At 41.3% G+C, this 21,539-nt stretch overlaps 1 protein-coding gene across 1 annotated transcript in view; it reads left to right on the top strand.

Moving 5' to 3' along the window:
* LOC143297466 (peptidyl-glycine alpha-amidating monooxygenase B-like) overlaps positions 1-21,278 on the top strand; it is a 46,144-nt gene extending 24,866 nt beyond the window's left edge. Inside the window, exons 24-34 of the mRNA XM_076609865.1 lie at positions 1,523-1,764; positions 4,298-4,436; positions 5,632-5,742; positions 8,334-8,406; positions 9,318-9,457; positions 10,569-10,645; positions 11,648-11,845; positions 13,153-13,259; positions 14,414-14,603; positions 15,958-16,143; positions 16,778-21,278. Of these exons, the coding sequence (XP_076465980.1) occupies positions 1,523-1,764; positions 4,298-4,436; positions 5,632-5,742; positions 8,334-8,406; positions 9,318-9,457; positions 10,569-10,645; positions 11,648-11,845; positions 13,153-13,259; positions 14,414-14,603; positions 15,958-16,143; positions 16,778-16,932 (1,618 nt within the window). The 3' untranslated portion in view covers positions 16,933-21,278. The remainder of the gene's footprint in view (positions 1-1,522; positions 1,765-4,297; positions 4,437-5,631; positions 5,743-8,333; positions 8,407-9,317; positions 9,458-10,568; positions 10,646-11,647; positions 11,846-13,152; positions 13,260-14,413; positions 14,604-15,957; positions 16,144-16,777) is intronic.
* The last annotated feature ends 261 nt before the right edge of the window (positions 21,279-21,539 follow it).

Here is a 21,539-nt window from a genome sequence, read left to right as displayed (position 1 = left end):
CAAAGTCATGTTGAAAATCCTGCTTAACAGACTGAAACCACAAGCAGAAAACATCATTGCTGAAGAACAGGCAGGTTTCAGACCAGGAAGGAGCACAACTGAACAAATCTTCAACTTGAGGTTGCTATGTGAGAGGTACCATCAACACCAACAAGACCTCTACCATGTCTTCATTGATTTTAAGAAGGCATTTGACAGGGTCTGGCATGCAGCTTTGTGGGCTACCATGAATCTGTACAACATCAACGCCAACCTGATCAGACTGATACAGCACCTCTATGACAAAGCCACCAGCGCCGTCTACCTCAACAATAGCATCGGGGACTGGTTCAGAACCACAGTCGGAGTGAGACAAGGCTGCCTACTCTCCCCAACACTCTTCAACATCTTCTCAGAAAGAATAATGACTGACGCACTGGAAGAGCATGTAGGAACAGTCAGCATAGGCGGCAGAACAATCACAAACCTACGTTTTGCCGACGACATTGATGGACTGGCTGGAAAAGAAGAAGAACTGGCAAGCCTGGTCAAACATCTAGACAAAGCCTCCACATCGTATGGAATGCAAATCAGTGCGGAGAAAACCAAACTGATGACTAACAACACCAACGGCATCAGCATTGACATCAAAGTCAACGACGAAAAGCTTAAAACAGTCCACAGCTTCAAATATCTGGGAGCAATCGTGTCAGATGAAGGATCTAAACCAGAAGTACTCTCGAGAATTGCCCAAACAACAACGGCACTCAACAAGCTGAACACCATCTGGAACAACAAAAACATCGCTCTCAGCTCAAAAATCAGACTGATGCGTTCCCTGGTTATATCAATATTGCTCTACGCCTGCGAGACTTGGACCCTGACTGCAGACATCGAGAGAAGAATCCAAGCTGTCGAGATGAGATGCTTTCGTAGACTACTTGGCATCTCCTACAGAGACCACATCACTAACACGGAAGTGAAGAACAGAATCCAGCAAAGTATTGGACCCTACGAAGACCTTCTGTCCATAGTGAAAAAACGCAAACTTAGATGGTATGGACACATCTCCCGATCATCTGGTCTTGCCAAAACGTTCCTGCAAGGCACCGTACAAGGAGGCAGAAGGAGAGGACGGCAGAAGAAGAGATGGGAAGACAACATCCGGGGGTGGACAGGCTTGACGCTCGGTGACGCCCTGAGGAAATCAGAAAACCGTGAAGAGTGGAGAGGAGTGGTGGCCAGGTCAGCAGCGGTGCCCCAACGGTCTGAACCCAGACTACGGGAGAGGTGAAGGTGAAGGTGAAGGAATTGAGTTTGTAGTTGTAGGTACGTTGGTCAGTTGAAAGCGTTAATCAATTGATTATGGTTAATGTTTCTAAAAAAAAAACACATTTGTAAATGTAACAGAGTATATTTTGCTGTGGTGGAATTGGTGAGGCATCAGATAAAAACAAATTTGTAACAGAGTATATTTTGCTGTGGTGGAAATGGTTAGGCATCAGATTTTATAGTGAACTCCAGCATGTGTGTGTTCCCTCAGGGCGACAGGGAGCGATGAGATGTGCAACTTCTACATCATGTTCTACACGGATGCCTCAGTGGTGGAGCCATCAGGCAAGTGTGGGTGGTCAGAGTTCGAGGACCTGGTGAACAACTTGCCCGCTGACTCCGACGTGACACTGCCGCCACAGCCATTACTGGAGGCTGAGGCCCACGGTCATCACCACCACCATCATCCCATGGGGTCATCAGGTGTTCACACCTCCGTGCACAACCCCACAGGTGAACAGTGTTGTATGTGTGTGTGTGTTGTGTCTTGAGACTGTTGTTATGCTTGTTAGCACTGATAACACAGTCCTCTTGTTGGGGGGTTCCACGAGTGCTTTCACTATAGAGACTTGTTATGCTTGTTAGCACTGATAACACAGTCCTCTTGTGGGGAATTCTAGGAGTGCTTTCAGTATAGAGACTGTTGTTAGGGTTGTTAGCACTGATAACACAGTCTTTTTGTGGGGGATTCTAGGAGTTCTTTCAGTATAGAGACTGTTGTTACGCTTGTTAGCACTGATAACACAGTCTTCTTGTGGGGGATTCTAGGAGTTCTTTCACTATAGAGACTGTTGTTAGTGTTGTTAGCACTGATAACACAGTCTTTTTGTGGGGGGTTTTAGGAGTTCTTTCAGTATAGAGATTGTTGTTACGCTTGTTAGCACTGATAACACAGTCTTTTTGTTGGGGATTGTAGGAGTTCTTTCAGTATAGAGACTGTTGTTACGCTTGTTAGCACTGATAACACAGTCTTCTTGTGGGGGATTCTAGGAGTTCTTTCAGTATAGAGACTGTTGTTACGCTTGTTAGCACTGATAACACAGTCTTTTTGTGGGGGATTCTAGGAGTTCTTTCAGTATAGAGACTGTTGTTACGCTTGTTAGCACTGATAACACAGTCTTTTTGTGGGGGATTCTAGGAGTTCTTTCAGTATAGAGACTGTTGTTACGCTTGTTAGCACTGATAACACAGTCTTCTTGTGGGGGATTCTAGGAGTTCTTTCAGTATAGAGACTGTTGTTACAGCTTGTTAGCACTGATAACACAGTCTTTTTGTGGGGGATTCTAGGAGTTCTTTCAGTATAGAGACTGTTGTTACGCTTGTTAGCACTGATAACACAGTCTTTTTGTGGGGGATTCTAGGAGTTCTTTCAGTATAGAGACTGTTGTTACGCTTGTTAGCACTGATAACACAGTCTTTTTGTGGGGGATTCTAGGAGTTCTTTCAGTATAGAGACTGTTGTTACGCTTGTTAGCACTGATAACACAGTCTTCTTGTGGGGGATTCTAGGAGTTCTTTCAGTATAGAGACTGTTGTTACGCTTGTTAGCACTGATAACACAGTCTTTTTGTTGGGGATTGTAGGAGTTCTTTCAGTATAGAGACTGTTGTTACGCTTGTTAGCACTGATAACACAGTCTTCTTGTGGGGGATTCTAGGAGTTCTTTCAGTATAGAGACTGTTGTTACGGCTTGTTAGCACTGATAACACAGTCTTTTTGTGGGGTTTTCTAGGAGTTCTTTCAGTATAGAGACTCTTGTACCTTGTTAGCACTGATAACACAGTCTTTTTGTGGGGGATTCTAGGAGTTCTTTCAGTATAGAGACTGTTGTTACGCTTGTTAGCACTGATAACACAGTCTTTTTGTGGGGGATTCTAGGAGTTCTTTCAGTATAGAGACTGTTGTTACGCTTGTTAGCACTGATAACACAGTCTTTTTGTGGGGGATTCTAGGAGTTCTTTCACTATAGAGACTGTTGTTACGCTTGTTAGCACTGATAACACAGTCTTCTTGTGGGGGATTCCAGGAGTGCTTTCAGTATAAACAGTATCTCCACCTTCTGGAAATTTACCAAGACCTAATCTCTGAATGACTAGGCCTTCAAGGCAACAGCCTATAGGTCGTTAAACTCATCTCTTTACCTTAGAAATTCAGTGTTGGAAATGTCCTCTTTTCTATCACTGGCTTTGTTTCTGGCTTTTTCCTTTTCTTTCTGTCATTTTTTCCTTCTCTGCCTTCTTGGTCCAGTCCATTCACTCATATTTTTTTCTGGAGTGTTTTGAATATTTTTCACCTTTTTTGGACTTGATGATTGGGCACTCGTATTATGGTGTATTCTTTTTTGTACCCAAGATGTGTGAGGTGCCTATTTGCAATTTTGGTTCTGTATGCCTGCGGTCATATATAATTTCATGTAATATACATATGTTATGTTCTGGTTAGTTGTTTTTTTTAATCTTCTGGCCAAAAATTGATGGAATGGTAAATGCCAGAGGCGTTTTTAAGGGTTATGTGTATAAATGTGACTGAACTTACACCAAATTTTCTTTTTGAGGGTTGGGTTTTTTTTGTGTTTTTTTTCCCAGACTGCAAATTGTTGTAAGTGCATTGTGTACCTGTGTGTGTATATGTGTTTGTGCGTGAGCATTTGCATACTGGCGTGAGTGAGTTTGTGTGTGGGGTTGCACACAGGTTCACCAAACGTGGCCCATTTTTGATCTTGTTTAAATTCAAACTTTTACCTTCTGCATATCTTTCACTATATTTTCATGCATTTACTCACTTTTTTTCTTTCTTTTTTTTTATAATCTTTTACACAAACATAAATTAGCTTTCAAGGCCTGACCGGTGCTTTGGTTTTATGTGAAGGTCAGGCATCTGCTCGCTTTTTCTTTTCTTTTTCAAAGCGTATGTTGTGTAGCATATATGGACCAGCCTGCATGCTTTGACACCTTGAAACTGAACCTGAAACTGACTTGCCCGGCAGAGTCGCTGAGTGGGGGGCTGCAGTACCTTAGTGACTGGCCCGGCGACCAGGTGAAGATCGGACAGGTGGGGGGCGTGGCCACCGACAGCGTTGGAAACGTTTACATCTTCCATCGTGGGGACCGTGTCTGGGATCATTCGTGAGTTGTTTTAGGGGTGCATTTTTTTTTCACCCTCCTTTTTTCTTCTAAATGTCTGATACAGACAAATATTTAAAAATGACCCCCATATACAAAGTGCCTGATACAGACAACATTTTGAAATGCCCCCCTCAGAAAAGGTGTCTGATACAAATATTTTGAAACGCCCCCCTCTAACTCTCTGGATGATGGGTACTGATGGAGGCCCTACTGTTTCAAACGAAGGAGCCCAGTCAGGGCTATAGAAAGTTTTGAGTTTTTTTGAGTGGCACCTAATTTGACAAATGATGTTATAAGCTAACAATATCCTAGCTGACCTTTCCACTCTCCACTGCGACCAATAAATGCACAGTGTGTTACTGTTCTCGCGAGCAGAAGAGTAATTTTTTTAAGTGACTGGTTCATGTCTGACCCAGTTTCTTCTCAACTTTTTCAGACAAAGGAGCCCGATCGGGCTGTACAACGTTCTGAATTTAAACGGTTTCAAGGTCATTGTGCTTTCCAGGATTTGTTTACAAGTCATCAGTGTGTACAAATTTCGAACAAAAATTATGGATACTTACATCATCTCACTGGAATATTGCATAAGAATGGAGAAAGTTTTTATATTTTGACCCCAACTAACTCCCCATGTAACCAATCAGTTTGGAAAATTTTGTTTCATAACTTCTAACATTTGTTTTTTTGGGGTGTGTTTTTTTTCGTTTGTTTTTGTTTCAGATAATTTTTACTAACCCATACAAACGGACCGTATGTGGGGGAAAAGTCAGGGGAGTGAACTGGCTGTACTAAGTGAGCTAGAAAGCTGTCCAGTACAGTCAAATAATTTTGAATAGCCCTTTCTTTCATTTTCCCTATATTATTCATTTTGAAATTATTTTCCCTTCTCTTTTTTTTTAATTTTTTTTTTAAGGTTTCAGATACAGACAAATATTTTAAAATGCCAACCTATTCTCTTCTTCCTTTATTATTCTTGTGGGAATGAACTCCACATGAGAATGTTTGGACAAGCTGTGAGTCTCCTTTCCATTCTTGCAGCGGATAGTGTCACACAACCCATGTTTCATTCAGATGATAACTGATTCTCTGTGTGTGTGTGTGTGTGTGTGTGTGTGTGTGTGTGTGTGTGTGTGTGTGTGTGACAAAAACAGGAATAAAAATATTTGTTTTAAAAAAAAGTCCCTGCTGATGACAGGTCGTTTGACATGAACAACAACTTCCAGCTGAAAGACCAGCCCATCCAGCAGAACACTGTGCTGATTCTCTCCCCTGAGGGACACCTGGTTCGCAAGTTTGGTGCCAACAGGTGAGTAGGCTGGTGCCCTCAGACAGCATGTTCCTGTCTGTTGTTATATGTTGACGGAATACACAGAATACAGCTTCCTCCTGTTTGTTTGTATCTGTTTACAGAATACTCAGAATACAGCTTGTTCCTTTCTGTTCTTATCTGTTGACAGAATGCACAGAATACAGGATGCTCCTGTCTGTTCATATCTGTTGACAGAATACATAGAATACAGCTTCCTCCTGTTTGTTCATATCTGTTGACAGAATACAGCATGCTCTTGTCTGTTCATATCTGTTGACAGAATACACAGAATACAGCTTGCTTCTGTCTGTTCTCATCTGTTTATAAAATGCACAGAATGCAGCTTGCTTCTGTCTGTTCTCATCTGTTCACAGAACACAGAGAATAGAGCTTGTTTCTATCTGTTCTATATACTTCTGTCAGTTCTTATCTGTTTACAGAATACAGCTTTCTTCTGTCTGTTCGTATCTCTTTTCAGAATACACAGAATACAGATTGCTTCTGTCTGTTCGTATCTGTTTTTACAGAATACACACAATACAGCTTGCTTCTGTCTGTTCTTATCTGTCTACAGAATGCATAAAATACAGCTTGATCCTGTCTGTTCTTATCTGTCTACAGAATACACACAATACAGCTTGCTTCTGTCTGTTCTTATCTGTCTACAGAATGCATAAAATACAGCTTGATCCTGTCTGTTCCTATCTGTCTACAGAATACATAGAATCAGCTTGATCCTGTCTGTTCTTATCTGGTGGGGGTATTTATTGATTTTTTTCTTGTTATTTTTTCATTTTTTCACAGAATGCAGCTTGCTCCTGTCTGTTCATATTGATTGATTTGATTGATGTGGATACTTCTATAGCGCCTATCCTCGGTCGGAGACCAAGCTCTGTGCACTCACATCTATTTGTTGACAGAATACACAGACTACAGCTTGCAGATGGGGGTATACATCCCAAATTCAAAACCCAGGATGACAACATAGCAAGACATGAAATGACATGACAATGTGGAATGACATAACAACATAGCATGACAACATGGCATGACAATGTGCCACGACAACGGGTCATGACAACATACCATGACAGCACACCATGATTTAGCAAGACAATGTAGCTTGACATCGTTCCACAGCAGCATAGCACAACAGCATACCATGACAACACAGCAAGACAAGATAGCATGACATCCTTCCACAACAACATAGCACAATGTACCATGACAACATAGCACAATATACCATGACAACATAGCACAACAAACCATGACAACATAGCACAACAACAAACCATGACAACATAGATCAACAACATACCATGACAACATAGCACAACAAACCATGACAACATAGCACAACAACATACCATGACAAAATAGCACAACAACAAACCATGACAACATAGCACAACAACATACCATGACAAAATAGCACAACAACAAACCATGACAACATAGCACAACAACATACCATGACAACATAGCACAGTGTACCATGACAACATAGCACAACATACCATGACAACATAGCACAACAACAAACCATGACAACATAGATCAACAACATACCATGACAACATAGCACAACAACATACCATGACAACATAGCACAACAACAAACCATGACAACATAGTACAACATACCATGACATCATAGCACAACATACCATGACAACATAGCACATCCATGACAACATAGCACAACAACAAACCGTGACAACATATCACAACAACAAACCATGACAACATAGCACAACATAGCACGACAACATAGCACAACCATGACAACATAGCACAACAACAAACCATGACAACATGGTTCAACAACATACCATGACAACATAGCACAACAACATACCATAACAACATGACAACATAGCACAACAAACCATGACAACATAGCACAACAACATACCACGACAACATAGCACAACAACATGACAACATAGCACGACAACATACCATGACAACATAGCACAGCAACATACCATGACAATATAGCATAGCAACATACCATGACAACATAGCACAACAACATGACAACATAGCACAACAACATACCACGACAACATAGCACAGCAACATACATGCCATGACAACATAGCACAACAACATGACAACACAGCACAACAACATACCGTGACAACATAGCACAACAACATGACAACATAGCACAACAAATACATACCATGACAACATAGCACAACAACATAATACCATGACAACATAGCACAACAACACACCATGACAACATAGCACAACAACATACCATGACAACATAGCACAACAACATACCATGACAACATAGCACAACATGACAACATAGCACAACAGCATGACAACATAGCACAACAACATACCATGACAACATAGCACAACATGACAACATAGCACAACAACATGACAACATAGCACAACAACATACCATGACAACATAGCACAACATGACAACATAGCACAACATGACAACATAGCACAACAACATGACAACATAGCACAACAACATACCATGACAACAGCTGCAGAATACAGGGCACCGTCCAGCCACCACACACAAAAACAAGAAGACCACCTGTGTGTTGCAGACATTTCATGCCCCATGGCATTGAGGTGGACCAGCAGGGTAACGTCTGGCTGACGGACGTCGCTCTGCACCAGGTGAGGTGACCCACCTATTAACCCCTTCATTGCAGAACCTTGGTGAAGTGAGATCAGTGTTTTATTGCATTCCCTGCTTTTTGTGGTTTTTGCGCTTTTCAGTTATCGGTTCTGCTGACCAGAGGCCATGTGATGATCACAAGAGGAATGCCAAAGAAGAATGGTGGTATGATATACTGACCTGAAATCTCAGTGTTAATACAGTGAGGGGATGGCCTTTCTCTGATGAGTATACCTGACATTTATGAGTATGGTCCTAATACAGAACCATCATTATTGGATTGTTTGCTTCACAGCAGCAGTGAAGGAGTTAATTCATTCCACCTGATGAATAAGTATGCTCCTAATATAGAACCATCCAGATTGCGCTGTTTACATATCTTACAGAGCACTGTGCGAGAATGGAGTATTCTCATTTGACTGTTTCTGGGATTTCTTGGGTTTGGTAACTTACTTAAACTTGCTCTCTGATGGTGTGTTCATATTCCATGTTGGCACTGTCTGCTTCTGCATTGAAGTCTAGAGAATCAGTTGACCATATATCATCATGGATAAATGTCCATAACATCTCACTGTGGAACAATTATCCCAGAGGGTTAGTGAGTGGGTTGTGAACTACAACAGTGATTGTAATGAGGATTCTGTGGGATTTCATGCTAGTACTTTCCTACTACAGAAAGTTGTATAATGACTTTAGTAATTGATGTGGCATATTGATGGGAATCACATAAAAACACCTTGAATGACACCATATCTTGTGCTGAAATCTATCCCTTTGCTCTTATACTGGATAGTGAGGATTGGGAATCAAATAACAGATGGTGTTCTCAAATAGTGCTGGAGCAATTATGGGTAACATTCTTCGAAAACATTTGCATTGTAATAAAATTTCCTCATTTTGATGCCATCAGGTGTTCAGAATCCCAGCCGGTGGCACTGAAGCCAACCTGATCCTTGGAGAGCGATTTGTTCATGGCGATGACGACGACCACTTCTGTAAACCGACTGATGTGGCTGTGCTCAAGTCTGGGGAATTCTTTGTGTCTGATGGGTGAGTGTTGTGCTCCTTGTCCGTTCCTTTGACGGGCGCAATAGCCGAGTGGTTAAAGCGTTGGACTGTCAATCTGAGGGTCCCGGGTTCGAAGCCTGGTGGGTAAAGGGTGGAGATTTTTATGATCTCCCAGGTCAACATATGTGCAGACCTGCTAGTGCCTGAACCCCCTTTGTGTGTATATGCAAGCAGAAGATCAAATACACACATTAAAGATCCTGTAATCCATGTCAGCGTTCGGTGGGTTATGGAAACAAGAACATACCCAGCATGCACACCCCCGAAAACAGTGTATGGCTGCCTACATGGCGGGGTAAAAACGGTCATACACATAAAAGCCCACTCGTGTGCATACGAGTGAACGCAGAAGAAGAAGAAGTCCGTTCCTTTGTTGGTTCTGTATTACTCAAATTTGGTTTATGTTGTGTTTCATTTTATTCAAATTTGGTTTATGTTGTGTTTCATTTTATTTGGTAATTGGTTTGATTTTATGTTTCCTTGAATTTTCTGTGAGATAGGTCTGAACTTCTCCCAGTATTTTCTTTCGCATGTGTCTGTGTATTATACTTGTAGTTTTATTTATCTTCCATCCAACATACCTTTTTGTGAACATCCATAGAATTTGGGACATGTTTTTATGTATTTTTAATTATCTTTATGGATAAATATTTTGAACTGAAATTAGTTAAAATTAATTATTAATCATGCAGCTGTTAAGTTGTTTTCTCTTTTTTTCAAAATTCCGACCCAGAACATTAATGCTGCCAAAAGCATTAAAGAAAAGATTAACATGCAATAAATATCTGTTTATATCTATTGCATCTTGTCTGAACTCAACCTTGTTAGAAAAATAAAATAAATTGCCGTGGGTAGAAGGAGATGAAGACCAAATGCAGAGCTGAAGAGAAGCCTTGTTCACTTACAGGCAACACTTTAAACAACAGGAGTTTGTCTGTTTTTAGTTATGGCCTTGAACAGATTGCTCTTAAGACAATTTGCTGTTCATTATCATTGGCTTCATGTTATTGCTGAAAGAAAATAGGTTAAACAGATGACAAACAATGACTGTGAACAATTTGCTGACACGTGTTGTGTGGTTTGGTTTCTCCAGGTACTGCAACTCCCGAATCCTCAAGTTTTCTAAAGATGGTCGTTTACTGAAGCAGTGGGGACAAAGGAACAGCTTGGGTAAAACTGCACAATTTTCTTCTCCTTCCTCTGCTTCTTCTTTCTCGTCTTCTTCTTCTGGTGCTTCTGCTTCTTCTTCTTCCTTGTATGTTTAACAGTAAATGAGTATTGTGATGTTCAGGGGCACACAGTGAGTCTTAAAACACCTGTGAAAAGACGTTTGAAAAAAGAAAAAGAAAGAACGGCACTTCCAGTCTGTGTCACATTTAACGTTGCGTCAGGTTCACATGGGTAAACCAAAGGTTCACATCAGCAGACTCTAAAACTATATGAGAGGACATTTGTTGTTACATTCAGATTTAACATTGACACCTGTCTCAGTTGATATGGCCAGCATGGATAAACCTTCCCAGGAAAGTGGGGAACAGAGGGGACCTATCTAACAATACACTGACACCACCAGAACCAAAACACGCTAAGCTGGGCAGCGAAAATGTCAAATGTTATGTTGGGTGTTTGTGATTCAAACTTTTGTACCGTGAGCTTGGCACTCTACTGACAGAGCTACCCAGGAACCTGAAAATAATGTTTGTTCCGCTGTGGGGTTTTTTTTTGTTTTTTTTTTGTTTTTTTTTTTTTTGCTACACCATCATCTGCACCGTTTTAGTGACATTACTCCCACGCCGCTCATTTAGATTCCCCCATACGGGTTCATCCGTCACAGTTCCAGTGTCGGCAGTCCGCAGGGAACCATCAGTGTTAGGTTGCCAGGAGGCCACACACCACGAGGAGACCCTGCACTGCTGCTGAGTCACTTCGGTGGTGTTCATTGTTCCACTGTGGTTTATATGTAGCAATATGCCAATGAATGGGAAGTCTGAAGCAGCACTGGCTTGAATCACTACCATGGAATGAGGGAACGTCACAGTGATTGCTCACAACTTACTGTCAGTTATTGAACATCACTGGCGGTGTATAGGTCTAGTTTCTTATTTGTTATATGCTGTAATAGCGGGAGAACATGTGTTGAATGCACCATGCCTTGCTGTGTGCGGTGACCAGGTGGTGGGGAGGCGGGCCCGGCACAGTTCATGGTCCCCCACAGCCTGACTGTGGCCCCGGGCCTCGGCCTGCTGTGTGTGGCTGACCGCGAGAATGGGCGCATCCAGTGCTTTGATCTGGACGGCCAGTTTCGCTTCTTCATCAAACACCCCCAGTTCGGGCGTGCTGTCTACGCTGTGGAGTATTCCCCGAGGCACGGTGAGTGATAAAAGTAATAATGATATATTGTACTTATGTGGCGCAAACTCCTCATATAATGGGCTCTTAGTGCTTCACATGAAACAATACACATACAATAGTGCATTACACTGCACAAAAGCACATGAGGACACAGAAGTAGAAAAACAAAATCTATATTATACATCAATACAATGCTACAAATATGTGATGGTGTCAGGAGGTCTATTTCTTTGTTCCTGGTCATGTTCTTAGTCACATGTATGTTTTCTTTTGTAAACTTTTCTCAGATAAAAGATGCCATAGTTTGTCAATTGAACAGGGAGTACTTGTCAGTCGTAAATTGCCAAATGATAAACTGTTCACAACTAAAAGATGCCACAGTTTTTTGTTTGTTTTTTAGGGCACCCATTTTGTTATCGTTTCATAAGTCTGTGACAGCTCTGCCTTTTTTGATTTGTTATTTTTATTGTTTCTCACTTTTTGTGCAGGTCTGTTTCTTGCAGCAGACACAGGCCTTCTGCATAACTTTGCAATGGCAGGCGCAGTCACAACCAGTTAACTCACTCCGGACGAATAGTTCTCTCCCTTGCTTTTCCCTACAGACAACCCATTTGCTAGGGTTAGGGAAAAAATCACAAAAAGTATAAAACATAAAGTAACTGAATGAAACTCACTGTACTTGACCCACTGACCCCTCTCCTCACATCTTGTGAATGTCCACCCCCTCCCTCTTCACTGCTATCAGAAGCTGAGTCACTGTCAGTAACTTCTTGCTGGTAGCTTTCTTCACTGCAGATACTTTATTCAACATCTTCATCATCCTCGCCGATGTCGAAACCTTCAGTTTGAAGCATTTCAATCACTTCAGCAGCGGTAAAAGCCGCTGTCATGATCTAGTTTGCTCCAAAAATTTCCACTTGTATCACCCTGTGACACCATTTTCGATACGTATGCAGATTAGCTTGTCGTGTGGGGTCCTGAACTCACTGGCTCGCTGTGGAGTTTGTTGTTACGAAATCTCATGAAGAAACTTTCCATTCGACCCTTGACACATTTGCGCTGCCTGGTGTAGCTGCGATTGTTATGCTACCCCATGAGGAAAACATGGAAAAAATTTTAATTGTTGAAACCGCTATAGCGTTCCATCGTCAGGAACGCTACAGCGTTCCATCGTCTGGAGTGAGTTAATACTGTGTGTTGTTTATGACCCACAGTTGTGGACTTTTGAGTGTGGAGATGTAGACTGTGCGTGTGTGTGGTGTGGTGCGTGTGGTGTGTGTGTGTATGTGTGGTGTGAATGGTGTGTGTGTGTTTGTGTATTTCAGGGGGCGTGCTGTATGCTGTGAACGGAGGAGCGAGCGAGGTGAAAGGCTTCACCTTCAGTCTGCACAGCCACACACTGCTGGAGTCCTGGAACCTACCTTCACCTCAGGTACACTGCTCTCCTGGCTGTGGGTGTGGGGGAGAGAGAGAGAGAGAGAGTGTGTGTTTGGGTGTGTGTTTGTGTTTGGGTGTATGTGTGTGTTTGGGTGTGTGTTTGTGTTTGGGTGTATGTGTTTGTTTTAGTGTGTGTTTGTTTGGGTGTATATATGGGTGGATTGTGTCTGTCTGTGCATTTGGGTGTATGTAGGTGAATATGTGTGTGTGTGCATTGCATGTATGTGTGTATGTGTGTATTTTGGTGTGTATTTGTGTGATTGTGTTTGTGTGTGTGTGTGTGTGTGTGTGTGTGTGTGTTTGTATTTCGATGTTTGTTTGTGTATGTGTGTGTGTGTGTTTGCATTGCATGTATGTGTGTGTACGTGTGTGTCTTTGGGTGTATGTATGTTTGCATATGTGTGCATGTGTGTGTGTGTGTGTGTGTGTGTGTGTGTGTGTGCATTTGTAAGGGTGAGCAGGGCTTGATTTTGATAGCACATCTGAGCAACTGATTTCTTCTAACAAGGTGTGAATCTTGTTTCTGTTGAATGCACCCCTCCCCCAACGCCCATCCCCAGATTCTCCCCTCTGCCTTGTCACTCAGTGTGTGCACTGTGACCTCCGCTGTCTGGCCTCAGACTCACCTATAGCTCCAGGTGTAGCACACTTGCTCTGCTGGTCAGTTATGTGCCCTGCTCCTTCCCCATCACCACAGCAACATATATTTGTGCAGCATCACCATACACTTACACTTAAACACACACACACACACGCACACACACACACACACACACACACGCACAGACTCTAGCAGCTGGGTCACTTGTACTCTGCCTTTTATTGTATCTCTTTCATCCTATATCTATGCTTGATTGCCAGTCCTTGTTCCCTTCATTACTTGTTGCAAACTAACAAAAATGCCTCGTTGTTTGAATGTGTTATACTGTGACTTATACTAGACAATCGCTCATTACAGTGTGAACATTTGTTTGCCCCCACCCATCTGAAGCTCTCAGTGCTTAGGCAGGTCTGTGTCTGGGTGTAAAAATATTTTTTTTATTCATTGTATGTGCAAGCTGCTCATTTTTTGGCACTCTTTCTTTTTTGTCAGTGAACATGGAAGATTTTTTTTTCTTCTTCAACATGATTCTTCTTTTTCTGTCTCAGAGTCTGAGCACACCTCACGATGTGGCTGTGGATGGTATGAGCGATGCGGTGTATGTGGGAGAACTGAAACCCCCCGGTGTCAGAAAATTCCTGCGACACCTCACCACTGACACCACCAGTGACACTGCCAGGACACCTGCACAGCACACAGGAGCTGAAAGTGCAGTGCAGCCAATCCTGCAGCGCATAGGTAAGCTGTTGATAATCGTTGTATCCAACTCGTTTTAATTTTGAGAGGGAAAAAGTGCAGTCTTTAAATTGCTTACGCTGAGTGTGATTATGGTCCAGATTTTTCCTTTTTAATCCAAAGAAATTGGTTTAAGTTTTGTTCTGCCAGTTAAGGAATGAAGAACAATAGCAAACAATTGATAAATCATGTCCAAATGCAAACAGTGCTTTGAATAAAGAAAAAAAAAGGAAAATAAATAAAAATAACAAAACATTTGATGATGCATGTTTACGTTCAGCTGCTGCAGGCCACTGAGAAGTAAACGTGTGGAGGCAGTCCATTAGCGCTGGTGATAAGAAGGAATTGTCAAAAATAGAAAGGGGCTTCCGCCATATTTGACTGCTTTCCGGCACAGAAGTAAAACGTGTTCTGTATAAATACACATGTTGCAAGAAAGACGGATGGAATAACTTTTCTCACAATTTATTTTTCACATTATATTTTATCTTACATGTAAGTTTGTGATGTGCCTGTTATTTAATCAAGTCAGAAATGCCTGAGTTGAGTAGTATTTTTCACTCTCTGTCATAGACAATCTGGCTGTACAAAAAGAAAATAGCAGTTTTCTTTTATTGTTCTTTTCTGTCTGCAGATAAATTTGTTTTACTATCAAAGTGGATTTTTTAATTTTTTTTTTTTTTACAGAGTTTTGCCAGGTGGACAACACTTTTGTTGCCTTAGGATATTTTATATGCACTATGTGCATGCTGGTCACAGGACGTCAGTTTATCGTCTCCTCTTAAAGATTAACACCCAGACCATCACTCAAATTCTAGTGGAGGGAGGAGAGAAAGAAAAAAAAAATCCCAGTCCGTATATGGAAATTGAGCCTGTGGACACTCACTTACCAGGTGGATGCATTACCACTAGGCCACTGCTGCGCATTATCATTTTGCTTCTTCTTCTTCTTCTGCATTTGTGGGCTGCAACTCCCATGTTCACTCGTATGTACACGAGTGGGCTTTTACGTGTATGACCGTTTTTACCCCGCCATGTAGGCAGCCATACTCCTTTTTCAGGGGTGTGCATGCTGGGTGTGTTCTTGTTTCCATAACCCACCAAACGCTGACATGTATTACAGGATCTTAAACGTGCGTATTTAATCTTCTGCTTGCGTATACACATGAAGAGGGTTCTGGCACTAGCAGGTCTGCACATATGTTGACTTGGGGAATCGGAAAAATCTCCACCCTTTACCCACCAGGTGCCGTTACCAAGATTTGAACCAGGACCCTCAGATTGAAAGTCCGACACTTTAACCATTCAGCTATGACGTCCATCTGTTTTGCTTATAATCATAACCCGGTGTGTGCAGGTCAGGAAGAGGGGGCGGGGCAGGGGGAGGGAGAGTCCAGTCCAGCAGGGGACGGGGCGCAGTCTGATGAGGTGACGTTGAAGAAAGAGGGGCGCACTTCCCTGACGCCCATGGTCCTGGTGGGAGCTCTGGTGGCCGTGCCTGTCCTGGTGGTCATGGTGTTCGTCATCGTCTGGCACCAGAGAGGTCAGGGCCTTTTCACTGACTTTGTTATTATCTCAGGTAGAGAAAAATTATAGAGTGGTGAAGTCTGTGGTGCAGACAGGGTTTGCAAACAGAACAGTACAGAATTGCGTGCAAAATGAAAACAATCTGCAAAGTCAAAGCAAGCCCAATGAAAAGCATCACTATTCCACTGTTTTCACACACACACTCATGCACTCACACACACACACGCACGCATGCACGTACGCACGCGTGCACACATATGCATGCGTGCGTGCACACACACACACACACACACAACAACAATAACAACAACAAAAACTGCACATACACACACATATTCGCAAATGCACACACACACACACACATATACATACACCATCACGCACTCTATGCATACACACACACACAACATGCAGGACAACTATGAAAATATGATAGTCAAGTCAATTTTAAGCCCCCAAAACACACAGTGAAGGTGAAGCTAATTTTGTATATGAACATCGATTTCCACAGTAAAATTAGCATCTTTACATTGCGTGCTTGTAATTCTAAACCGGTATCCAACATGTTCGTTTGCTTCACTGACAAAAGATCACAGCGTTTTGCTTCTCTTTTTTCTTTACCTTTTTTTTTTTTGTGCGGTCTTATCCAGGTCGGGGTTGTTGCTCCAGTCAAGCAGGCAGGCTGAAGAACCCCTACAAAGGATTTGACCCTCTGCTGCAAAACTTCACTGATGACTCTGACTCTGAGAATGAGATGTTCCTGCAGCCGACCAAAGAGAAAACGCAGCCAGGACCGCTGAAGTGAAGGCGCCGTTATATATCTGCATCTGCTTGATTGCTTGAAATATCTTTCTTTGTCTAAAGCTTTTTATCTTTCTCAGTGTGTCTAATGCTTTGAAACATCTCTTGTTGTGTGTCTACAGCTCAAAATACCTTTTCTTTAGTATCTAATACTTAAATCATCTTTCTTATTGTCTCTAAAGTTTAGATTATCTTTCTTGGTATCTCTAAAAGTTATGTATCTTTCTTCCTATGACTAACACTTTATATATATATCTTTCTTAGTGTGTCTAAAGCTAAGAATATTTTTATTAGTATATCTCAGGTTTAAAACATATTTTTAGTATGTCTAAAGCTTAAAACATCTTTCCTAGCATGTGTATAGCCATGGTGAGATAGATGAAAAAACAAAACAAAAAAACAACATCATAGGCTTCTAGCCATCAGGTCTCTATATCTTTGCTTTTTTTTCTTCATTTCATTTATTTTTCTCTCTCTGTTTTTTTTTTTTGTTTCTCCCCCCCCCCCCCCCCGCCCCCCACCCCCCCCCCCATTTCTCTCTCATTCTCTTCTCAAGGCCTGACTAAGCGCATTGGGTTACGCTGCTGGTCAGGCATCTGCTTGGCAGATGTGGTGTAGCATATATGGAACGCAGTGATGCCTCCTTGAGCTGCTGATACTGATACTCTCATTCTCTCTCTTTTTCTTCTTTGTCTGTGTCTGCGAATGAGTGTGTGGCCTAGTCAGGGAGACAGCAAGGGGCTGGAAGCGGAGTGCAGGAGACAAAAATCAAAGCCAAAAGGAAGAGGGAGTCGCATCAAAAAGGTGGTGGGTCAGTGAAACGATTTGGTTTTCTCTGGACTGTCAAAATTTGATACAGTGTTGGAGTCTCTATTTTTTTTGTTTTTTGTTTTTTATTTTGTTGTTGTTGTTGTTGTTGTTGCTGTTGCTGTCCTGTGAAGGAGGAAGGAAGGGGGACAAAAAACAACAGGCAAGAGGAAGGTTACTTGGATGTTTCCTGCATTATTGGAGGCATGAGGCAGCCAAAGCACTTCATACTGCACTTCAATTTTCTTCAGTCGTTCCAGGTGTGAATGGGTACCTGATGCTGGCTGGGGAAGGTTAGAATGATTGAAGGAGAGGATTGGTCTCTGCCTCCCTATGCCGAGCTGTAGACACAGTGGGTAGTGGGTATGAATTCACTACCCCAGTGGCTATAAAAGGCTATGGACCTTAAACCTTAAAACGGTCAGAAGGGAGGGTATTGGTGACAGAATGCTGCTTCTTCTCTCTTCTTGCTACCTTTAGTTTGAGGAAGGAAGTATATTTCTTCTCGTTTCATTTGTTTGTTTATGGCCAAGATTTTTTTAATTTTATTTAACAGATTTTGTTGTCAACAGTGTAATTTGGGAACATGGGTGCAGTTAGAGTTTTTGTGTGTGTGTTGTATCTGACCTGGCCATGTTGTTGTTTCATCCTCCATTTCCTGGAAAAGGGATGACAGGATGAAATCAAGTTTTCATGAATAAAGGAATATCTAATAGTATTCCAATATTATTTATTTGGTTATGTTTTTTTAAACAGATCTGTTACTGATGAAACACATTATGACAACCCCCCATAAGACATATGATCTGCAGCATGCAGTTCAGTGTGTGTTTATTTGATCTCTGTAGGTTCTTGGCACTTGTCTGGTGTTATATTGTCTTCTTTTTTTTCCTTTTTTTTTGTTCATTTTGTGTAGTTTACTGTTCTTTGTTAAGTGCCGGTGAGATAAGCTTTCTTAATCACGTAACACTTAAAACTTGAGGTGTAAAGAAATCAACAGTTTTCGCTTCTTTTTGTTCCAAATCTTCATGGTGTTTGTTGTTTTCATAACTGAATGAATCATTGACCGGTGCATGGATAAATGAATCCTAGACTGGTGAGCTGAATAGACATCTCCACTACTGTCAGTCATCCTTGTCATGTGACCACAGTTCAGCCAATCATGTGCTGCCCTATACGGTCTGTGCCTTTGCAAGGCCAGCAAGCTTTCCTGCAAGTCAGAAAGAGCAGTACAAGCTAAGGCTTGCACATGGCAGTAAAAATATAATGCAGCTAACATTGTTGTTACGGTCCATACAAGTCTGACCAGTGTTATCCCAAAAGAAAATGTATTTTCTTTATATTTCCGAAGCCCAAAATAAGGCTGGAGGAGTGGAGAGGTCTTCGCCTGTGACATTTCAGTCCCTTCTTTTCTTCATTAATGTTGACTTTTAGTCATATCAGTGAATAGTTAAGTCATTTTTCATTGTTTTCCATTGTTAATATATCTGGTGTACATACAATCAGTGTCCGTGTTTATTATCAACATGATGTTCATGTTATATTTATGTGTTATATTAAGTTTTGAACAGCTGTTTCTTTTGCTTTGACTGTGGTGGTGGTGCTGGTTCAGAAGTGTTTACTCTTCAAAATATCAGATCTGTTTGCCCATTTTATATACAAATATACCGATGAATCCATGAATCAAATGTGTTATATTTTTGGAAATCTTTACAGGAATGGTGTCATTGTTACTTTACTGAAAACTAAATGTTTACTGTTGTGACTAAAGAGGTCACCACTGGCCATTTGTAGCCTCTAACAATAGTTTTTGTGTGTGTTTTTTCAAATAATAATGCTATGGCCGGCTGCATACTGTGACATGGATGAACCCAGCGACACCTTTGTGTGCTGTTCAGATTAACATTTTTATTCTGTTGACTTAACCACACACAAATGTGACCCTTCTTCCTGAAATGAATCAAAAGTCACCTTCTACAGTTGTTTCTTTTTCATATCATAGCAGGAAACTGAATCAGGAAGTGTCAGTGGTAGAAATTGTACCATCTGATGAAAAATCAGATAACAGAGCAAACATGCAGAGTAGGAGAGCCGAGCTGACAATCAGATGAAAATAACTTGAATTCTGATCGTGTTTCCCAAAATGATGTCGCTACTCACATCTGGGTTCAACAGAGCCATTTCACGTATGTCAGTATGGAAGACATTAACTTTCAGGATTACTAACAGATGCGGTTTGATTAGTATCATCCCATGACATGTCAGTGTTCCATATCAGCAGTTAGTATTCCTTGACATGTCAGCAGCTCAGTATTCCATGACATGACAACTTGTCAATATCCCATGACATGTCAGCAGTTCGTATCCCATGACATGTCAGTGGGTCAATATCCCACGACATGACAGCAGTCACTATCCGGTGACATGTCAGCAAGTCAATATCCATTGGCATGTCAGAAAATCATTATCATCCTATGCCATTTCTATGTGGTCTGGCAGTATGTTACCAATTCAGCAGATAAATGGTTTTCTTCATTCTCTGTCTATAGATATATATGTATATATATATAAATGTATCATTTATACATCTTATATGCTAAATTCTTAAAGGTTGCAGGGAATTTGGTTTATTTGTTATTTGAAAAAATGCCAGAAACCGTTTTGAGTAACAGATTCACTTCTAGTCCATGACAATGTGTTCAGTATTTGGGTCTTATTCAGGTAAGAGGTTTGTTGAGGTTTACAGGGTCAGGAGTGTTGTAGTGTTAACAACACCCTAGCGACTACCCAGTATGAACTGTACAACACATGTATGTGGAGGGTCTCACTTACGATCAGCAGTTTTGCCGCAGCAGCATTGAAGAGGTGTGGGGTGGGTTGTTGTTATTATTCATCCACTGTTGAGTATCTCAATCAAACCATTTTGTTTTATGCTTTGTTAACAGTTTTAGTCTGAACTGTAAATTCTTAACAGATACAAGATCTGATACTTGAAGCAAAAGCAAATGAAATGTTTTTTGAAGGTTTTTGCTCTGTGAAACTTTCCAGGGTAAATTAAAATGCTAAAGAAAGATTTTGTAAAATTGGTTTGTTGAATTGCACACAATACTTACAAAAAAATATCTGACTTTTCTGCAAGCAATTTGTTTGATAAACTGTTCATTTAAATTTTGTACTGAAGTGTCAGCAAAGCTACAGAGGACCAGGAAAATATAATTCTATAAATGTTTTTGTTGTTTTGTCATCTGTAAAGAATGTGTTTCTTTTATTTGATGTACAAAAAATCAGGTACACATTGGTGTTGGGAGTGTGATTGTAAAATGTGAACCAGAGTTGCTAAACACAATTCCAGCGTAATGATCAGACAGGAGGAGATGGGATCATGTGAATGTGCCATGCATGCTGTGATGATGGGTGTGTGTTTGTGAGTGTGATATTTTCAGATGTTTGATTTGATATTGATTTGGGACAGCTCATTTGTTGATCTATTTATTTGGATTTCCCTGTGATCAGTTGTTGTTAATAAACTGTCTTCCATTTATACTGCTGTCAGGATTCCTGGATGGTGTTTGTGTTGGTGATTTTGTAGAATTATGTATGTGTCTGGATGGAATGTGCTTGTGTTTGTGTGTGGTGCTTGCACATGTGTGGAAGGGTTAATTTCGTTTGATATTCCATCACACATACTGTTAACTGCACACGCAGTGCATTTTTGTGTGCTTGGGGAGGGGGTGGTTAAGATGAGTGGAGAGTTGGTTCTTTCCATGACGTGTACATTTATATGCAATAAGTAAAACTTGCACA

Source organism: Babylonia areolata, chromosome 22, assembly GCF_041734735.1.
Source record: "Babylonia areolata isolate BAREFJ2019XMU chromosome 22, ASM4173473v1, whole genome shotgun sequence".
NCBI lineage: Eukaryota > Metazoa > Mollusca > Gastropoda > Neogastropoda > Buccinidae > Babylonia > Babylonia areolata.
This window is presented reverse-complemented; position numbering and strand designations above follow the sequence as displayed.